This window comes from Amblyomma maculatum, chromosome 1 (genome assembly GCF_055883805.1).
Source record: "Amblyomma maculatum isolate TAMU_Amacu chromosome 1, ASM5588380v1, whole genome shotgun sequence".
Classification (NCBI taxonomy): Eukaryota; Metazoa; Arthropoda; class Arachnida; order Ixodida; family Ixodidae; genus Amblyomma; species Amblyomma maculatum.
The window spans coordinates 141,620,601-141,638,026 of record NC_139344.1 but is presented as its reverse complement, the minus strand read 5'-3'; the positions used below and the strand labels follow the sequence as shown (position 1 = coordinate 141,638,026).

Here is a 17,426-nt window from a genome sequence, read left to right as displayed (position 1 = left end):
TGACAATTAAGTACAACTAACTAATCCGTTTTTACACTGTTAATTTAAATGAGCAATATATGTGGTGAAATTGAAGGCCGTAAACATCAAAAGTGAGTTCAACTTTTAAAATTTCTTAACCGAGAGTTTGGTCCAATTAACCGAAAATCAAAAATACACATCTTAAAGCCGGCTGAGTTGGCCACCCGGCACTGAACATTTATAAAACGGGGTTGTTTCGAAACGCCAGGAGTGCAGATGTGCTTCGTAGAGTGCAAGGGATGGCACAGTTGGACGGACTTCTAAGCAGAAATGTGCAACTGAATTTACTTACACTATAACCACTTTTTACACTACGACCAGGGCGGTCGCGACCATCTCGAACGATCGGAAACGTTATGTTCGCCCGCAACGAGACCTCGTCCTGCCTGAAAGACTTGACTCGCGCCACTCGCAGCGGTTCCTCGGAGCGCGGTCTGCGCTTGACCCGGTCCGAACCCTCCCCTCCGACCGCCCACCAAGTCTCCTCCTTCTTGGCGCCAAAACACTTCCTTAAATCAGTTTTCCCTGCATTTTGGACAGAGATACAGAGACCAATCGGGAAAACACCTACTGAAACTAGTCGGGTCGTTTTCTTCAAATTTGAGATGACCAATGTTACGCTGGTGCCCACGAGTTTATTTACTCGCGAGCACAGCGTGCATTCTGCGAACTCGTTTCAGCTCTTTTCTTGAAAACTTGGCAGATAGACACATCTCCAAAAAACCGCATAAATAACAAACACACACTCAAACACCATATCTACCAGCCGTGCTCGCAGTACAAATACACACAGCGTCCAAGTTCCGCTGACCATCGGCGAGGAGTGAGAAAAAAAAACAAGCGTCCCATTCCGGCGCGACGACTCGCTCGTGTTCCTAGCTGGCATTCCACGCGCTAGCATTCCACGCGCTACAATTTCTAACCGCCCAAGAGCAGGATTCTCCAAAAATGGAAGTAAACCACACGCGGACAATGCACCGGGCAGCAGGACACACAGCTGCCGTCGTAAAGCCAGCGTCTCCTTTCTGTCCCTTGCGGCTGACGCTGTATCTACCTTATACTCGACAACCCATGCGAGCACGTCCGAACAATCGGAGTAGAGGCGACACGAGGAGCCGTTTAGTAAAAAGAAAAAAAAAAAAGTCTCAAAACGAAGAAAAATTTAGCAACCTCCGGGTGAGACGCGCATGGTCGACTGCCCGGCAACCTGCAAATCTAACTGGGCCTATTTACATTCTTATAAAGACGTCATTAATGTATTTGATAGTGTTCAAGAAGTTAACATTGTCTTGGCGGAATTACCACAGGTAACTACGTCATTATTACTAATGCAATGCGAGAAAACCAACTCAGCAAACTATAAATGCGCCTTCTTGACATTCGCGGGGCGTCTACCAGGCTGATGTTCCCAAATTCAACGAGTGTTCCAGATTTTCCCTGGGCGCTTTATAAAATTCCCTGAGTGACAGAGTACACTGTTTTATGCCAAAACGGGCTGACACAATGCTGCGTGATGCTATCACTATCCTGTCAGCATGTTAAAATTAAAATAAAATTCCACCTTTATCCAACCTGAATAGAGTCGCCGACCGATTTTTCGGCCTCAGCGGGACCCAGAAAATGGTCCGAATACCCCAACACCAGAAAAATACGTGAATTTATTCCCGAATTGTGCCGTTCCTCATAATTCGTTTTATACAGATAAAAATTGGCAGTAGTTTATCTCTGGTTAAACCTGGTAAGTTGCGCAAGCAATATTGCAATATTGCGCTTAAGGTTCGGCATGTAGTGTAGCACTGCATAGCAACTGATTTACCCCGACGCGAACTCCTAATTCTCTCTTTCCACTTTAACTACTGTTAGCGATAGTCTTTTTATTACTGCGCAATTCCTTACCCTGGGCGGCGGCCGTCCGCCCCTAGTACCCTGAGTGGTGCGTCCCGACCATCGCTTTGGAGCACGTGCCTGGATTTCGACGCGCGCATGCAACATCGGACCTTGCTTGCATCGCATGCGTTGAGAGAGTGCCAAGTGCGAGAGGACAGGAGAGTGCGGTGCGTCAGCTTTCGTTCTACTCCCTTCCCTTACGGCGCGGTTCCGGTGTCGACGCAGCTGCGGCTCAAAGTCAAGCGTGGCGTCAGCCGGGTATACGCGAAACCACGCAATAACCACGCAAGCTGTCTCTACCCATGCATGCGCACGCGCTAAACGGCCCCGAAGCGATAGTGTGCATGCCGCCAAGAAGCATGACTCTTCCCCCAAGGCGATCTGCGCATCTGCAATGGTGTCCCGTGGGATCGGATCGTGCATACGACAGCTGCCTCAACTAGAGTCGTGTTTTCATCATGTCCGCACCGCTTCACTTCATGTGCCAGTGCGACGGAGCTGCAGGTTATGCCCCGAACAAATGCACGTGTGAAGCAATAACATTGTTTCCATGGGTCGCTCGCGAAGATTGCGAGATAGAACTCACGGGAAGAAAGGTCTCCAGCTTGACGGTCTTGCCGGGGCCGTCCTTGGGTGTAATATCAGCGTTTGTTTTCTTCGGGTGCACCCAGTCGTGGGCCTTGAAGGCGTGGGTCCATAAATCGGGGTTGTCATATTCTTCCGGAGGAATCTCCTCTCCTTGCACTGTGTATTGCATCTCGCTCGGCTAGACGTAGACCGGCGGTGGGTTCCCTAGTCGTGCTAAGCCTAAAATAGGCCTGGCTCGGCCATATGCGGGTCGAGTGCTAAAGTACCCGAAAACGGGCTAAACTTGGTGGTTCCTCCCAGAAAAGGTGACGGGAGGGTACTAGGCACCCTTACTGACCTCGGTAAGATGTTTCCGGGTCCTTTAGGTCCGTATTTTCGCCCAGTGATGCGCAAATCTCCGGAGCCCATGCGAAACACGTCCGCACTGCTCGGTGGCAAGATGGCGACCGAAGAAAGCGAGCATTGACTTCGTGCACCCCGTGCGGCAGAAACAGACGCTTAGATCAAGGCGCAGCGCAGGAAGGAAGAGTTCATGGACTCACATTTCTCACATTATAAACCGGAAGTCTCGCAACATTTTGCCGTAGCTGCCTACTGAATAACACCAGAAAACACGGGGAAGCCGGCGGCCATCGCACACTGCGAACCGTAGGAAGCGCATTCTCTTTGGTCTCTCTTCGAAATTCGACGCGCCGACACGCTTGTGCCGCTTTTCTGGGACTAGACAGCACAATGCATATATAGGCCGGCGGACGCTAAGGAAATGACGCGCGTCGTATTAGCCTTGCGAAGAGTATACTCTTGAGTCTTGCATTCTCACGAATTTTGTTCCCTTCAGTAAAATTGCACCTAATCTTCCCTGAGATAATAGTTCTGATTCGCTGCGCGCGCGCGCGCGCGCGCACACACACACACACACACACACACACACACACACACACACACACACACACACACACACACACACACACACACACACACACACACACACACACACACACACACACACACACACACATATATATATATATATATATATATAAGCACATCAATTAAGGGGAAATGAGGGTGCTCGTTATAATACATGAAGGAAAGAAGCGAACAGTCGGCGAGGCTAAGGAAAGCGTTGGGGATGTTACTTTCTTTTTTTTTTAATGTTTACTTGGATAATCACAGAAATAATTAATGTAATGTGTTTAGGGGAAAGATAAATAAACACAAAGTAGAAGAAAAAACAACGTGCCGATGGTGGGGACCGAACCCACGACCTTGCATTCGGAGGTCGTGGGTTCGGTCCCCACCATCGGCACGTTGTTTTTTCTTCTACTTTGTGTTTAATTATATATACATATATATATATATATATATATATATATATATATATATATATATATATATATATATATATATATATATATATATATATATATATATATATATGTGTGTGTGTGTGTAACAAGATGTCCACAACTTTCCCGATTATATATTTTATTCCAACAGCTTCGGACGGTGGACCGTCCTTCTTCAAGGTAGAATTGAGAATATATATATAGCCGTTCGGAAGAAAGCACTATGAACCAGGAGTTATATTATTATAAAGTAGACTGATACACGCTTAAAAACAGAAGATTTTACTGACGTTTCGACTGGGGACCATGCCGTCTTCATCAGACATGAAGACTGGTCCCCAGTCGAAACGTCAGTAAAACCTTATGTGTGTCAGTCTACTTTATAATATATATAGGATATCAGACGTTTTTAAGGCGACTGATTAAAAGTAGTATGTTCAGAGAGTCACATTAAATGACTTAAACCATTTATCGCAGCACGACCATTTTCAATGTGACTCTCTGAATATGTGCGTTCGCGCTTGCGTGCGTGCGCGTGCGTGCGTGTGTGCGTGCGTGCAAACTTATGGTGCTGAATCTTTGACTCCGCCTCCATTGCGCATCAGTTCTCACTGATTGCTTCTACCTTGTATAGGTATGCAATAATCGAGGGCGATCTTTTGGGTATCCCTAAACTGAGCCTTCTCGCATTGATGAGCTGTGAAGAAGACAATTAAGCGGATTTGTGGTTGATAAGGATCTGTTTCGATTTCGTGGATCACGCATTCAGCGTCACCTAAATACGGGCTCGCTTAAACATCGGAGAGAGTCACCTTATTCTAAGATTACACGCGTGCTCGACCTGGCATCCGTCGAAGCTGGTTTGAGTGGGTTCGGAGTGAGAGCGGAGAAGCACGACTCTTCAGACGGCTGGCCTAGAACGAAAAGCGTTATACTGCAGAAAAGTTCGGAGGCGCGTGTGCTTGCCCTTCAACCTGCTCCGAGAGGACACGGTCGCGCGTTCACATTAGATGGCGCTTGGATGTGCCACTACATGGGGCCAAACCACATCTCACTACGTTGCTTCCCACCTCCACACTGCGCCCCGAGCGAGTGATGGCATCTGGAGCTCTTGAAGCTGCAGTTTGAGTGCCGCGATGTGTCTCGTGTGGTGAGTTAATGCTGTTGTGCCGGTGGGGTTATCACACAGTAGCCCACCGTCAACAGGGTTGTGCCAAGGAGTTGGTAACGCAGCGCTCGTCACCCGTTTCGTGAACGAGGGCTGTCAGCTCCCTGGACGGTAGCGATGAATCCGAGTCGGCGTTGGTGAGATGAAGAAAAAGCTTTATACACTATTTACAGGCATTTAAACAACCGAGTTAGGCTCTGGGGCCGAAAGCTAACATAGCCATACGCGACTGTTCTCGCGCAGCGACGGCCGGGGGGATTCCGCCGCGTCCGCACTGTCAGGGGGCGAACTGCTCCCGATGGACGGTAGTGACGAACTCACACTCGGACTCGGAGGCTCGGAGTCTCGAACGGAAGCACTTGAGACTCCGTCGCCGAGAACCACTGACGCTCAAACTGGTCCAATCCGACGGCAGCACTTTCGCAGGGCCAATGGCTTGTTGCGCTCTCGCTTCAAATATGCCGCGGGGCGAGAAGGGGCTCAGCGTCAGGGCCACGGCGCCGTGCTGTCTGGACGCTCAGCTCATGTTGAAACATGTCGCTTCTCTCCCTTTGGCACGGCTCGTCTCCAGTGCATTGGTGCTTTGCAGAGAAGTATCCGGATTTTGTGAAGGAGGCGTTCGCCGAAGCGAAGATGTTTGGCGTCCGGCTCAATTTCTGGGCGGCTTCGGCCAGGCACAACAATGCCCGCGCAGAAAACTGGGGCGTTTCGCGTTTCACCGCGGTCCAGCACCGCTGTGTTGAACTGTTGGCGATGCGCTTGGAGCCGACTCACAGCCTTCGTTAGTCGTACTCAAAAAAGCGAAAGAAGGCGGTGATGCTATACTCTTCAATGCGATGGCTTCAGAGAATACAGCATCGGCGGATCGTGGCGCATATTCCAGCGGAGTGCTCAGTATGATCGAGGGGTCACCTCGCAGCCGAAGTCTTTCACCCACACTCCAGTCTTGGACGAGAGAAGCGGCAGCTCTCTGGCTGCGTGTCGATGGGTGAAATTTCGCCTTTGTCGCTCTTTGGCTCAGCGGCTCATAGAGGTTGCTTTTTTGCCGTCGACGCCCCGCGGCGAAAAGAGAGCGGGAGACGTCGGAACACATGCACGCAGCCGTTGTCCCATACGTAATTGCGATAGGCTGAATGAAGCCTGTTGGTTCCAGTGTCTATTTGTAGACCATTAACTTCTTGAGTGGGAATTTCATTTTTTTTTTTTTTCCACTGCTCATTCTTCTTCCTCGTCAGCTTTCAAATCGAAGGGTGCTCGTGACGGGTAAAGCCGCAACAAGCCTTGCCGAATTTCGCGAAATCTGAGCATGAAAACTGTGGGCCGTTTTCCGACAGCAGTCATGGAATGCCATGACGAGCGAAAAGGCCCTTGCTGTAGTTTATGACTGCGTAAGCAGTCGTGGAAGCCAGGAGTGCCGCCTCCAGAGATCATACACTGCTTGCCTCAAAACAGGAAAAGATCTACGCCCTTCGATGGAGGCTAAAAGCAAGGCGCCCATGTGCTGTGCGATGTCAGTGCACGTTAAAGAACCCCAGGTGGTCGAAATTTCTGGAGTCCTCCACTACGGTGTCTCTCATAGCCTGAGTCGCTTTGGGGCGTTAAACCTCACAAACCAAGAGATCTACGCCCACCATGTGCCCAGGTAGTTCAGATTGGATGTTGGCAGGAGCAGCTCGGCATTTTGCTGGCAGGTTTCAGCACAAAATTCACAGACGACTTGATGCAGTTCAGTGGATAATACCGGCCACTATACGGACTGTCTGCACTGGTTCTGCAGCGCTCGATTCCTTGGTGCCCCTCATGGAGGCGATTCCTTGGTGCCGCTTCGCATTGGTCAGGTGATAACGAAGAGCGTCCCAAATATCAGGAAGCCATGGTTTTCAGACACCTGTTATGTGCTACCAGAACTGATATAGTGAATTGGGAACTTGGCGTTTTTTTCGGCCATCCGTGTATGCTTAACAGCAGAACACGTTGACAAATTTCGTCTTCTTTTTGTGCTTTCTTGATCGCGTAGAAGAACTCCGCAGTCCGGTGGTTCAGGTAGGCACCCCTGGTAGCAGGTCGGTAGCGTCACGCGACCTGGACAAGATATCAGCTGCTTCAAGGCTCCTCCCATATTGCATTGTGTAGGCGAAGTGCATGAGACGCACGTGGAAGCGTTGAACGCGTGCAGCAGAAGATCCAGAGACGCCTTTTCCAGAAGAGTGGCCAAAGGCGCTGGAATGTTGCCACGGAGATGTTATCCAAAGCGTTGAGATATCCAAGTTATTGACAGGGGTTCTTGCTATATCTAGGCACACCGAGTTTCTGCCGCGATTAAGGACCTTGAGGCGCGTGCAAGTGGACGCTCGTACTCATGTCTGTGAAAAGACTTCACCTATAAATCATGGGCTGATGCATCCGCTGACGACGTTATAGGCTTTTCTAGGACCGGGAGAGATACCCTGGCGGCTGATGAATCACCCCAGGAAGGTGACCCAATTTACACTGAAAACGCATTTTGAGCGGTTTAAGATGAATCCTGAGGAAGAAAGTCGCTCCAGCGTCGCGCCATGATTTCGGTCATGCTTCGCTTAGTAGAGCCAAAACCAGAATCTCACCCTGAACAATCCAGTTCGTCCACTAAAAGCCTGAGTTCGCAAATGTGAACCACATGCTTAGAGCGCTAAAAAAATAAAATAAACAAATATAAAATCGTACATGCAGCACAGTTCCTCTTGACAACACATGACAATAGTGCACACTTTTCTCCTCGATATCGCGGCACACAGGAAAGCTAAGCTTTAAGACATTGCTTTAAAATCAATAACAAGAAAGGTGACTACAAAGCAAATAAAACCTCAAGCGTTCAGCGCTAAAAAGAAATCGTCATTACATAAAACAGAAGCCACAGAAAATGGCAAATTATTCCACTCCTCCACCGTTCTGGGAAAGAAAGAATGTTTAAAATAATTACTTTTGCATTGAAATGGTCGGATATTGTTCGGGTGGTCTCTTCTTTGCGATACATAGCTTGGGGGCTGAATGTAATTTCATTTGCTTATACAAGTGCAATCGTGAAATATATTATGTAATAACTTAAGGCGGAGGCATTTTCTCCTATGACTGAACTCTTGCTATCCCAAGCTTTGCTTAGCACTTGTAATGCTTAGATTCCTACTATAATTACCTAAAACAAAACGGCCCGCTCGGTTCTGGACAAGTTGAAGTTTCGTTCTTAATGTTGCGGTGTCAGGATCCCACACCGTGCACGCGTACTCCAAAATGGAGCGAACATTCCAGTCTTTCTTTCAGAAAACGGGAATGGTTTTGAAGTTGTGATGCAGAAACCCAAGCATTTTTGCCCTTTTCGATACTGTGTAATCAACGTGTTTGTTCCAAGATAAATCTGATGCAAGGATTACACCCAGGTATTTAAATTCATACACTGATTTCATTAACACACCGTCAATGGAGTAAGAAAAGTCAGGCATTTGAACGCGTCTTGAAAAAGGCATGTGTACGGTTTTCTTCAAGTTAATGTCCATTTTCCATATCCGGCACCAATCGACAATTGAATAAACATCTTTTTGTAGAATCCTGGAATCATCACTGTTTCGCACTGTTCTATACAAGACACAATCGTCCGCATAAAGACGCACAGTGCAGGCCGCTCTGTCAATAATATTATTCATGTAAAGTAAAAACAGCGGACCAAGCACGGAGCCCTGAGGGATTCCGGACGTGACATCAGCACATGCGGATTAGTAGCCGTTGAGGACAACGTACTGTTTTCGAAAGGAGCATATAACCTTGTTATCCAGTTTGTAACCATGCAGTTTTTCTATTAACAAATCGTGCGGGACATCAAACGCCTTACTAAAATCAAGAAAAAACGCAATAAATGGTGTTTCGGTCATCATGTGCTGCCGCTATCTCATGAACAAACTCAGTTAATTGAGTTATGCATGAAAAACCATGACGGAACCCATGTTGGGAGTTATCCAAACGGTTGCATCTGTTTACATGAGCTATGATGTTAGTATATAACGTGTTCAAGTGTATGCAACACTTGTCAATGAGATCGGCCTGTAATTAGAAACAACATTCCTGGGGCCGCTTTTATGTATTGGAACGACCCGAGCAGTTTTCCAGTCCACAGGCAAAGAAGATCTACTTAATGATTTTTCAAACAATACATGAAAGTACAGGCAAATTACACTGGCACATGACTTTAGTATAAAAGCAGGGATATCATTGGGACCGCCTGACGTATTAACATTAAGCTCACATAATAATTTTAAGATACCCTGAACTTCAAAACTTATGGGGGGCATTACCTCGTTAACAGATGGTCTGTCGACGGAAATATGACAGTAGGATGGTGAATGGAAAACAGAGAAAAATAAAGAGTTCAGTAATTTGGCTTTTTCTACATCGTTGTGCACGACTGCATTATCATATTTTAAAGGCAGTATAGATGGATTACTGATAGCATTACTGCGCACGTACTTCCGAAATTCCTTAGGATTACGTTTTACCCTTTCCTCAAGAGCTTCAAGAAACAAATCTTTAGCCTGTTTAATTTCAGCTTTGACACGCGCTGCTAAGTCACAAAGTTCGGCTTTATGCGCTGGCAATCTTGTAGCGCGATATTTTTGCTAAGCTTGTCGCTTCTTTTGGATAAGAGCGCGCAACATGCGATTTATTCATGGCTTATCACGAGAACGCTTAGGGGAAAGAACACGCGAGGGAACAAATCTATTGATCAAATCGGCGATTTCCTGCTTGAAAATGCACCAAAGGTCTTCAACGCTTAAATCGTCTGCTATGGTTTCAAAAGTTGGAAAATATAAATCAAGGGCGGTGTTCATTCTGCAGTAATCTGCTTTGCTGTAGAAGAATTGGTTTATGACGATTAGAGTTTTTAGTTTCTAAGTTAACATTGGCAACGACTACGTCATGATCGCTGATCCCGAGGGTGACATGCGTATCCGAAATCATATCGGGTGAATTGGACACGTGTAGCATCTTATGCATGCTGGTCAAATGCGTACAAGTCGGTAAGGTTGAAAAATTCGATATATAATTGACCACCCATTCCTGACCTGAAATCTTGCCGCTCCAACGGATTTCTGGCAGGTTAAAATCACCAGATACAATTAATTTTCCTCACCTAATAGTAGAAACAATTTCCCTCAATGATATGAGCACATCTGCGTGTGTATCAGGAGGTCTGTAAGAAACTCCGACTGCGATTCGTTCACCATTTGTGGCGCAAATTTCACACCAGACGTTTTCAACACTGCCAGTTTCAACTTGAATGTTTGAAGAAGTTACGCCGGAAAGAACAAGGATAAAAACGCCGCCACCATGGGAGTTTCTGCCTTTCCTTTAGTGTGCAGGAAACACCTCGTGATCTGAAATGTTAGCGCAAAGCCACAATTCTGTTCCGACTACGATATGTGGCCTAATCATGCTTGTCATTAGGTGAAAACCATCAACCTTGTTTTTTATACTCCTGCAGTTTATAACCATTAACGTTAATGAACACTTCTTAGGAGTATTAGGTAGTCATTGCTTAACCACTTGCATTTCACCTTCATCCCAGGTGAACTTTACTCCATCTATGTATAAGGAATCACATTTCAAGTGTACCTTGCTCTCTGAATGAATGTTTGCTTTCGCGTACTTCCACAAACATTTTCTCTTATCGCGAACCGGGAAAATCTTCGGAAATACTCACACTTGAGCCTTTAAGTTTTCTAGCATTAAAAAAAAAACAGCCATCTTATCTTTTACAGTACGAAAATTTGCGATTACTGGCCTATTACGATTAGTGGAAAGTTTACCCAGCCTATGTGCCTTCACTACATTAATGTTTTCAATTCCAAGTTGACTACGGCAGCTAGAGGTTGACGACCAGTTTTTCGCAATCAGCAGCACTTTCCTGTCCCTCCGATTCAGTGAATAAAAAAAAAAAAAAAAAAAACGTCAATTATTGCTGCGATCACGGTTATCAAACATTTTTAAGCGGGAAGACAGGGATTCTATCTGGTATTGTTGGTGATCGCACTTTTCTTTGTACTCCTGCAGCATTAGATGCAGGTTATCAAACTGCTCAAACTTGTCTTTTATGGCCCGCACTCGGTTGAACAAGTCTCCAAGCTGAGTTTCCACAAAAGCTTGTTTGGTTTGAATTGAGGGTATGACGCGATAGCCTACGCTACCATCATCATCATCAGCCTGACTATACCCACTGCAGGGCGAAGGCAACTCCTATATTTCTTCAATTAACCATGTTCTGTGCTAGCTGCATCCACTTGACCCCTGCGAACTTCATAACCTCATCCGTCCACCTAACTTTCTGCCGCCCCCTGCTACGCTTTCCTTCCCTTGGAATCCAGTTTGTTACCATAAGCGACCATCGGTTATCCTCTCTTCGCACTGCATGTCCTGCCCATGTCCATTTCTTCTTCTTAATTTCCGCTACCAGCCCACATATAAAGCCCCGCTTTAACTAAGCCGTATGAACGTGCCTGTGTGGCCGAGGGATAACGTGTCTGGTTCAGAATGAAAGGATCCTGACAGGCTGATGCTGACATAACCCTCCCATACGAAAGGAGATGCCCGATCCAAACGTAACGCCAGGGAAACGTATACATCCAATGAGGGAACATGTCAGCTGCCGTCTGCTACCTGCCAGCGTCATTTTTCGCTCACGACGCCGACAACATCCACGCCAGATTATCTGGTGAACGGGGCATTTAACTAGTTCGCGTTAAACGTACAGCCTTCATCAAAAGTGTAGAAGAGCCCAAGGGGGCTGCTCCTGAGCTGGCGCTAATTTAGCATTAGTGGAGGTCACTTCCATTGAAGAGGGTAGGGCAAAAATCTTCTTACCACCAAGAGATTTGGGAACGCAGCTGGAAATCCATTACAAGCCGCACGAAGTGGCTCAGAAGCAGACCCCCCGCCTCCTCCCACCCGGGCTCTAAACTTTTGACAAAGACTGTACGTAGCAGGGACTGATATCGAGCATTATTCACCCTACGTCATGTCACATGAAGGTCCTTTTACGCGATCTTTCTTTTCAGGTGCCATGCGTGAGCAGAAATCTGATATAGTGCAGAAGAGTCAATAGAGCGGCTTGATGCACAACGCCCATATAGTGATCACGCCGCAAAAGTGCAATATGAATCGCAATTAAATGGACCGTTGATATCCACTGTGATTTTTCGATCTTTGCCCAGTGCACGACGCGCGGGAGACGTACCGTGAAGACGGCGTAGTCCTCATCGAGTGTGGTCTTCGCACCGTTGCCGTGCCTCCAGAATACCTGGAATACACCCGCCGACCGGTCGACCCATTGGAGGCGGTCACCGAACGTGCCTTTCTCGAGATGGTCAAATAAGAACTGGCATAGCTTCCCGCCAAACCGCTTCGGCATCTGCACAACACCAGATAAAAGCAAGTCGCTAAGGGCCAAAATACGTAGGAATTGACCAAATATTTAGGGAAATCCCCCAAGGTGGAGTAGATTTCAATTAAGGGAGTAATTACTCATTGACATCCACCCAAACGCAGCCATACGGCTACAAAAGAAGGCTATACAGCTTTACTCAGAAACTGTAGTTAAAGAAAAATTCGCCCCGGTCCGGGTTTCGAACCCGGCACCACCGCCTTTCCGGGACAGTCGCTCTACCGACTGAGCTAACCAGAACGGCTAGCACAACGGATGGTAGGGCGAGAGCGAATTGATCTATAACTCGATCTACAACTATAGCCCACTTCGAGTTATAGATCAGTTCGCTTTCGCCCTACCATCTGTTGTGCTAGACGTTCTGGTTAGCTCAGTCCGTACAGCGACTATCCCGGAAAGACGGTGGTGCCGGGTTCGATCCCCGGACCAGGACGAATGTTTCTTTAACTACGAAGTTTCTGAGTAAAGCTGTATAGCCTTCCTTTGTAGCCGTATGGCTGCGTTTGGGTGGATGTCACTGAGTAATTACTCCCTTAATACCTAAGAATTTTGGACATTTTTTTGAAAAAGAGTATCTTATTTTGTTTAACATCCCGATAACACTCAATATATCCGCAAATTTCCTCTCGGCAGGCTTCAAGTTTTTTCCTATTAATTATAAAAAACGCGCCCCGTTGGCTTTCTAAGACAGTCCGACTTTTTTTTTTTTTTTTTTATGAACGCTAGACAATGAGAAGCGAAATATTGCTACGCACGGTTTAGACCATTTCTATCAATATGTTCACAGAAGTGTCTCGCAATGTTCTCCACATTTGCCTCACCAATATTTAAAAACACACCCCTCTGGCTTTCTAGTCTTGATGACTCGCTCTGGGCGCAGGAAAAGCTTTAAAAACAAATTTTGTCGCCCAACAGAAGTTCCTAGCATTTCTGTCAACGAACGCATAACATTATCTCAAAGAATATCCCACAGCTGCCTCGCAATAAAGTGCGTGCCAGAAAGCCATGGATCTGAGTGGAAAAGGCAGCTGTTTTACCAATGCTGAGAAGACGGCAATCGTAGCTCTCGAATATCCTCTGCTACCTTAATTGATACAAGGCCTCCTATGTTCCGCAGTCAATGCACTGCTTTAAAAAGATCGCTGTATAGCACAAAAATGTGTAGTTTGCAAGGCACAGGAGAGAGGAACAGGGTACGACTGCAGACTTACAACCGGTTTACTGAAACCACGCCTCACTTCTTTATCAACAATAAAATGAATGCCCGCCCAGCACTCATGGGCACAACTTTACCTTATCAAATCAAAGAGGTTTAGTTCCTGCTTGTTCAAGTGAATTTAAGCGTCGCTTGCTCACTTAACAGAGCTGTGCCTTTCAATTCGCAAACCTTCGAAGACATTTTTAGCCGTTAACGCCGCCGGTTATATTTGCATGCTTGGAAATGAGCGTGCACGTTTTCTCACAAGACTGAAAGTGTATTGGGAATTGCTGCCCTCAGTGTGAATCGAAAAAGTCGTTATGAGCTTTAGGCGCTTATTCATGCGTCGTCGTCTTTGAACCACGTAAACCAAACTTCATCTGAGAAGGATCTCGATACCCCTCCCGTTCTGCAGTACACATACTTCATTCTCTGAATAATATCATATTTTCTTTTCTCTACAATTGTTGACTAATAAGCACAGATAGGCCAGCTTGCAGAACGTGGAAAAGAAAAACAGGCTCCGAGCCCCGCCGCGATGGCTCAGCAGTTACGGCGCTCGATTGCTGCGCCCAAGGATGCGGGATCGAATCTCAGCCGCGGCAGCCGTCTTTCTATGGTGACGAGAAGCTAGGCGCTCGTGTGCTGTGCGATGTCAGTGCACGTTAAGGAACGAAATCGCCGGTGTTCTACACTACGGCGTCCCAATGGCCTGAGTTGTTCGCTTTGGGACGTGAAACCCTACAAACCAAACCAAACCAAAACAAACCAAACCATTTGCACCGAATCCCCCCCCCCCCCTCCTTTTTTCTAGTGCATGCGAGATCTTATGAACCTAAGGCAGAACTCTACATCAGCATTAGTTGCATATAGAAATAGGACTCTCAAAGCAAGATCATCAATACAGGGAATTCCAACAGAACGAGGGTGCACCATGGAAGAAAACGACTTAACTATAATGACGAGCTCCGGTCCCTGCGATTCTTACTTGCAGATCGTCAATAGGGGGGTTTCACTTGACGTCATCCTCAAGGGGCGCTGGCGGCTATTGAGCAGCCCGCCAAATTACCATGGTCGTCGTAGCAGACACCGTAGCGCCGTAGTTGCCGCGCGGTAGCGCGACCGTGATACGCGATGCGATTGTTTTGCACGTGTCGGAGTAATAATGCGACTCAGTGGATACGCGCGTGATCTACATGGAGCAGAGAAGCATCGGTATTTTGAAAAGGTTCGGTTGTGCGGCGACATCGACCCTTACGACTACGGTGATTCCGACGTGGAGCGGGACTGCTGCCGCGAGTCGAATTCACCGACATGAAAGACTATCTTGTGCACGGAACAAGTTTTATGAAGCGAGACCAGCTTAAAGCTCATAGATCTATGGAAGCACACAATTTTCTGACGAGCGGGTGGGTGCAAGAACCACGCATCATGGTGCTTGCCGACGGCCGACGCGTCATTCTCTGAAAGGCGAATGATTTGCGGCGTGGCTGTTCATATACTAGCCTATAAATATTCCCCCTCTGATCTACTTTTAAGTGACGAGCTACAGATTGATATAACGGAATCGTTGCGCACTAGTTCAGTGAAGATCGATTTTTCGTTGCGTTCATTTGTAGCAAGTGCGCGCAGAACGGAAAAGTGTTTTCGCTGTGCCATTCGGTGCTGCGTGAGCACGGAAAGTTTTTGTGGACTGTTTTACTGCTGAAATACTGCAGCGAAAGTGTTATATCAGTGTGCCGGACCAGTGTCGATAAAGCTTGTGCAGCTAGTCCACTACAGCTACCAAAAATATGTTGCCGCTGTCGGGCGTTTTTTTTTTTTTTTTTTTTCTTTTTCTTTTTTTTTAGTTGGGCTGTCTAAGCCTTTGCGATACGCCGAAACCATTCCGCTCTCCGCCTTGTTGTGAGCTCTTCCGTTTTCTTAAACTGGCTGGTAGCAACTGTGGGAACCCGGGCCCTTTTTTTTAGTGATTACTTGACCCAAACACAGCACAGTCACATTGCTGGAACTCGGCACTGGCAGCCGCGCTGGGCGACGCGGCGCAAAACATTGCCAACTTGCTCAGCACAGAAAGCTCCACGTACGAAGGCAGTCGCGGGCACAATTAACTCAGTGCAGTTATCTTGCAGGTCACTTCTGATGGTGTCTGTACCCGATGGCGAACTTGAGACTGCGAGCAAAAGCATCGGGCGTGCGAACAACGACCGCGAAAATGGCGCTCTGGACCGCGCGACGCTAGCGCCGCCTGGAAGCATGGCGTCAGTGAAACCCCCCTATACAGTTGTCTAATGTTCTCTAAAACACTGAGCGCAAGGCCTACCATGTAACGCAAACTACTGGTTTCAACGACCCTTGCTTTCGAGGTTCACTAATTAAGTTCAGCAAATTTTAGTGAGTAAAACACTCATTAGAATCCGCTCAATTCCGCCTCAATATGGCTCTTCAGGGGTTCCGCAAAGTGTGGGCTATCAGCATTGTTACTCGTCGTAGAGCCGCAAAATGCGGAACATGGTGTACAAAACCAGAACTAGTCACATTACACGAACTGGGTACTAGTGACCTAGTACCTAGCGAGGTACTACTGGGTATTATAGAGTCACAAAGCCAGATCACTTAGGAATATTAGAAGGTGCACCCAAAATGTACCTGCTATCATCTACCTCTGCATACTGGGCGTATCCGATGGAGCTAGCTTTTCTTTCAGTTAGATCAATACTCTACCGATATTCTCAGCCAAGATGAGACCCTGGCCGTTGTTATCCGACTTCTTCGCAAAATCAGCAACTGGTTTTACAAGCTTTTTGCATTATCAGAGGAAACTTGGGAGAGAGTCCCGTTGATTAGATAAAAAAGCACTGCTGCTGTCAATAAACAAGCAGGTGTCTAGACTTATGCATGTTAGAAGTTTATAAATGACGGATGTAAATTATATTGGCCGGTAATTACTATATTTCATATTTTCTGATGCGTAGGTTGGTGTAAACTTTGTTACTCGCTAATGACCTGAGAGCCGTGCCGCTTCAATTAAAATACTGAAAATCACGAAGGCAGCAAGCAACCGATTTCGCCTATCCTCGCGAATATTTCATTTTATTACCTAAAGGCCTACGTGGGCATTACATGGAAAGGGCGGGGGGGGGGGGGGGGGGGGGGGAGTAGAGACTATTAAAACATTACTTAGAATTATATCACAAGTTAACAATATTGGTAAAATAAGAGCGGTGTTGTGAGACGCGCAAGTTTAGTTTTTTTTCTTCTTTTTTTTAAGTATTAATAGTGATCTGCAGACAAGAGCATCATTTGGTTAGGCTCTGTTGGTAATTTTTAAGTTGCTAACATTCGCTGAGGTTAGTTACAGGACGGTAAATAACCCATTGGTCTGCAAACAATCTGAGTGAAGAAGTAACAATTAGCGAGACATGATATATGTAGATAAGAAATAATGTTGGCCCCAAGACGGAACCATGTGGTACACCGGATTTTATTGCCTGAAATGAAGATTGGGCCTGCTTTATTTTAACGTCCTTTCGCCTATTAAGTATTCCTCAACCCAGTTAACAACTGAGCTATACAGTGGCGCAGCCAGAAATATTTTCCTGGGAGTGTTATACGCCGGTGAAAAAATATACAAAGAAAAAGAGGGGGACGCAACGGGGGATATGCAGAGCACAGAAAATTTCGGGGGCGTTTTCACGTTTTTTTTTTTTTTCGCGTTTTCGGGGGTCCGCGAGGGCTCCGTGCACAGGG

General features: G+C 46.7%; 1 protein-coding gene across 3 annotated transcripts in view; it reads right to left on the bottom strand.

The window, feature by feature from the left end:
- LOC146204192 (uncharacterized) overlaps positions 1–17,426 on the bottom strand; it is a 30,724-nt gene that overhangs the window by 2,541 nt on the left and 10,757 nt on the right. For 2 of the 3 annotated variants that reach the window (XM_084586249.1, XM_084586240.1), the window contains exon 2: positions 12,272–12,445. In XM_084586249.1, coding sequence (XP_084442375.1) covers positions 12,272–12,445 — 174 coding nt within the window. Of the gene's footprint in view, positions 1–2,494; positions 2,932–12,271; positions 12,446–17,426 lie in introns of those variants that run through there. The other variant, XM_084586253.1, reaches the window with a different exon arrangement.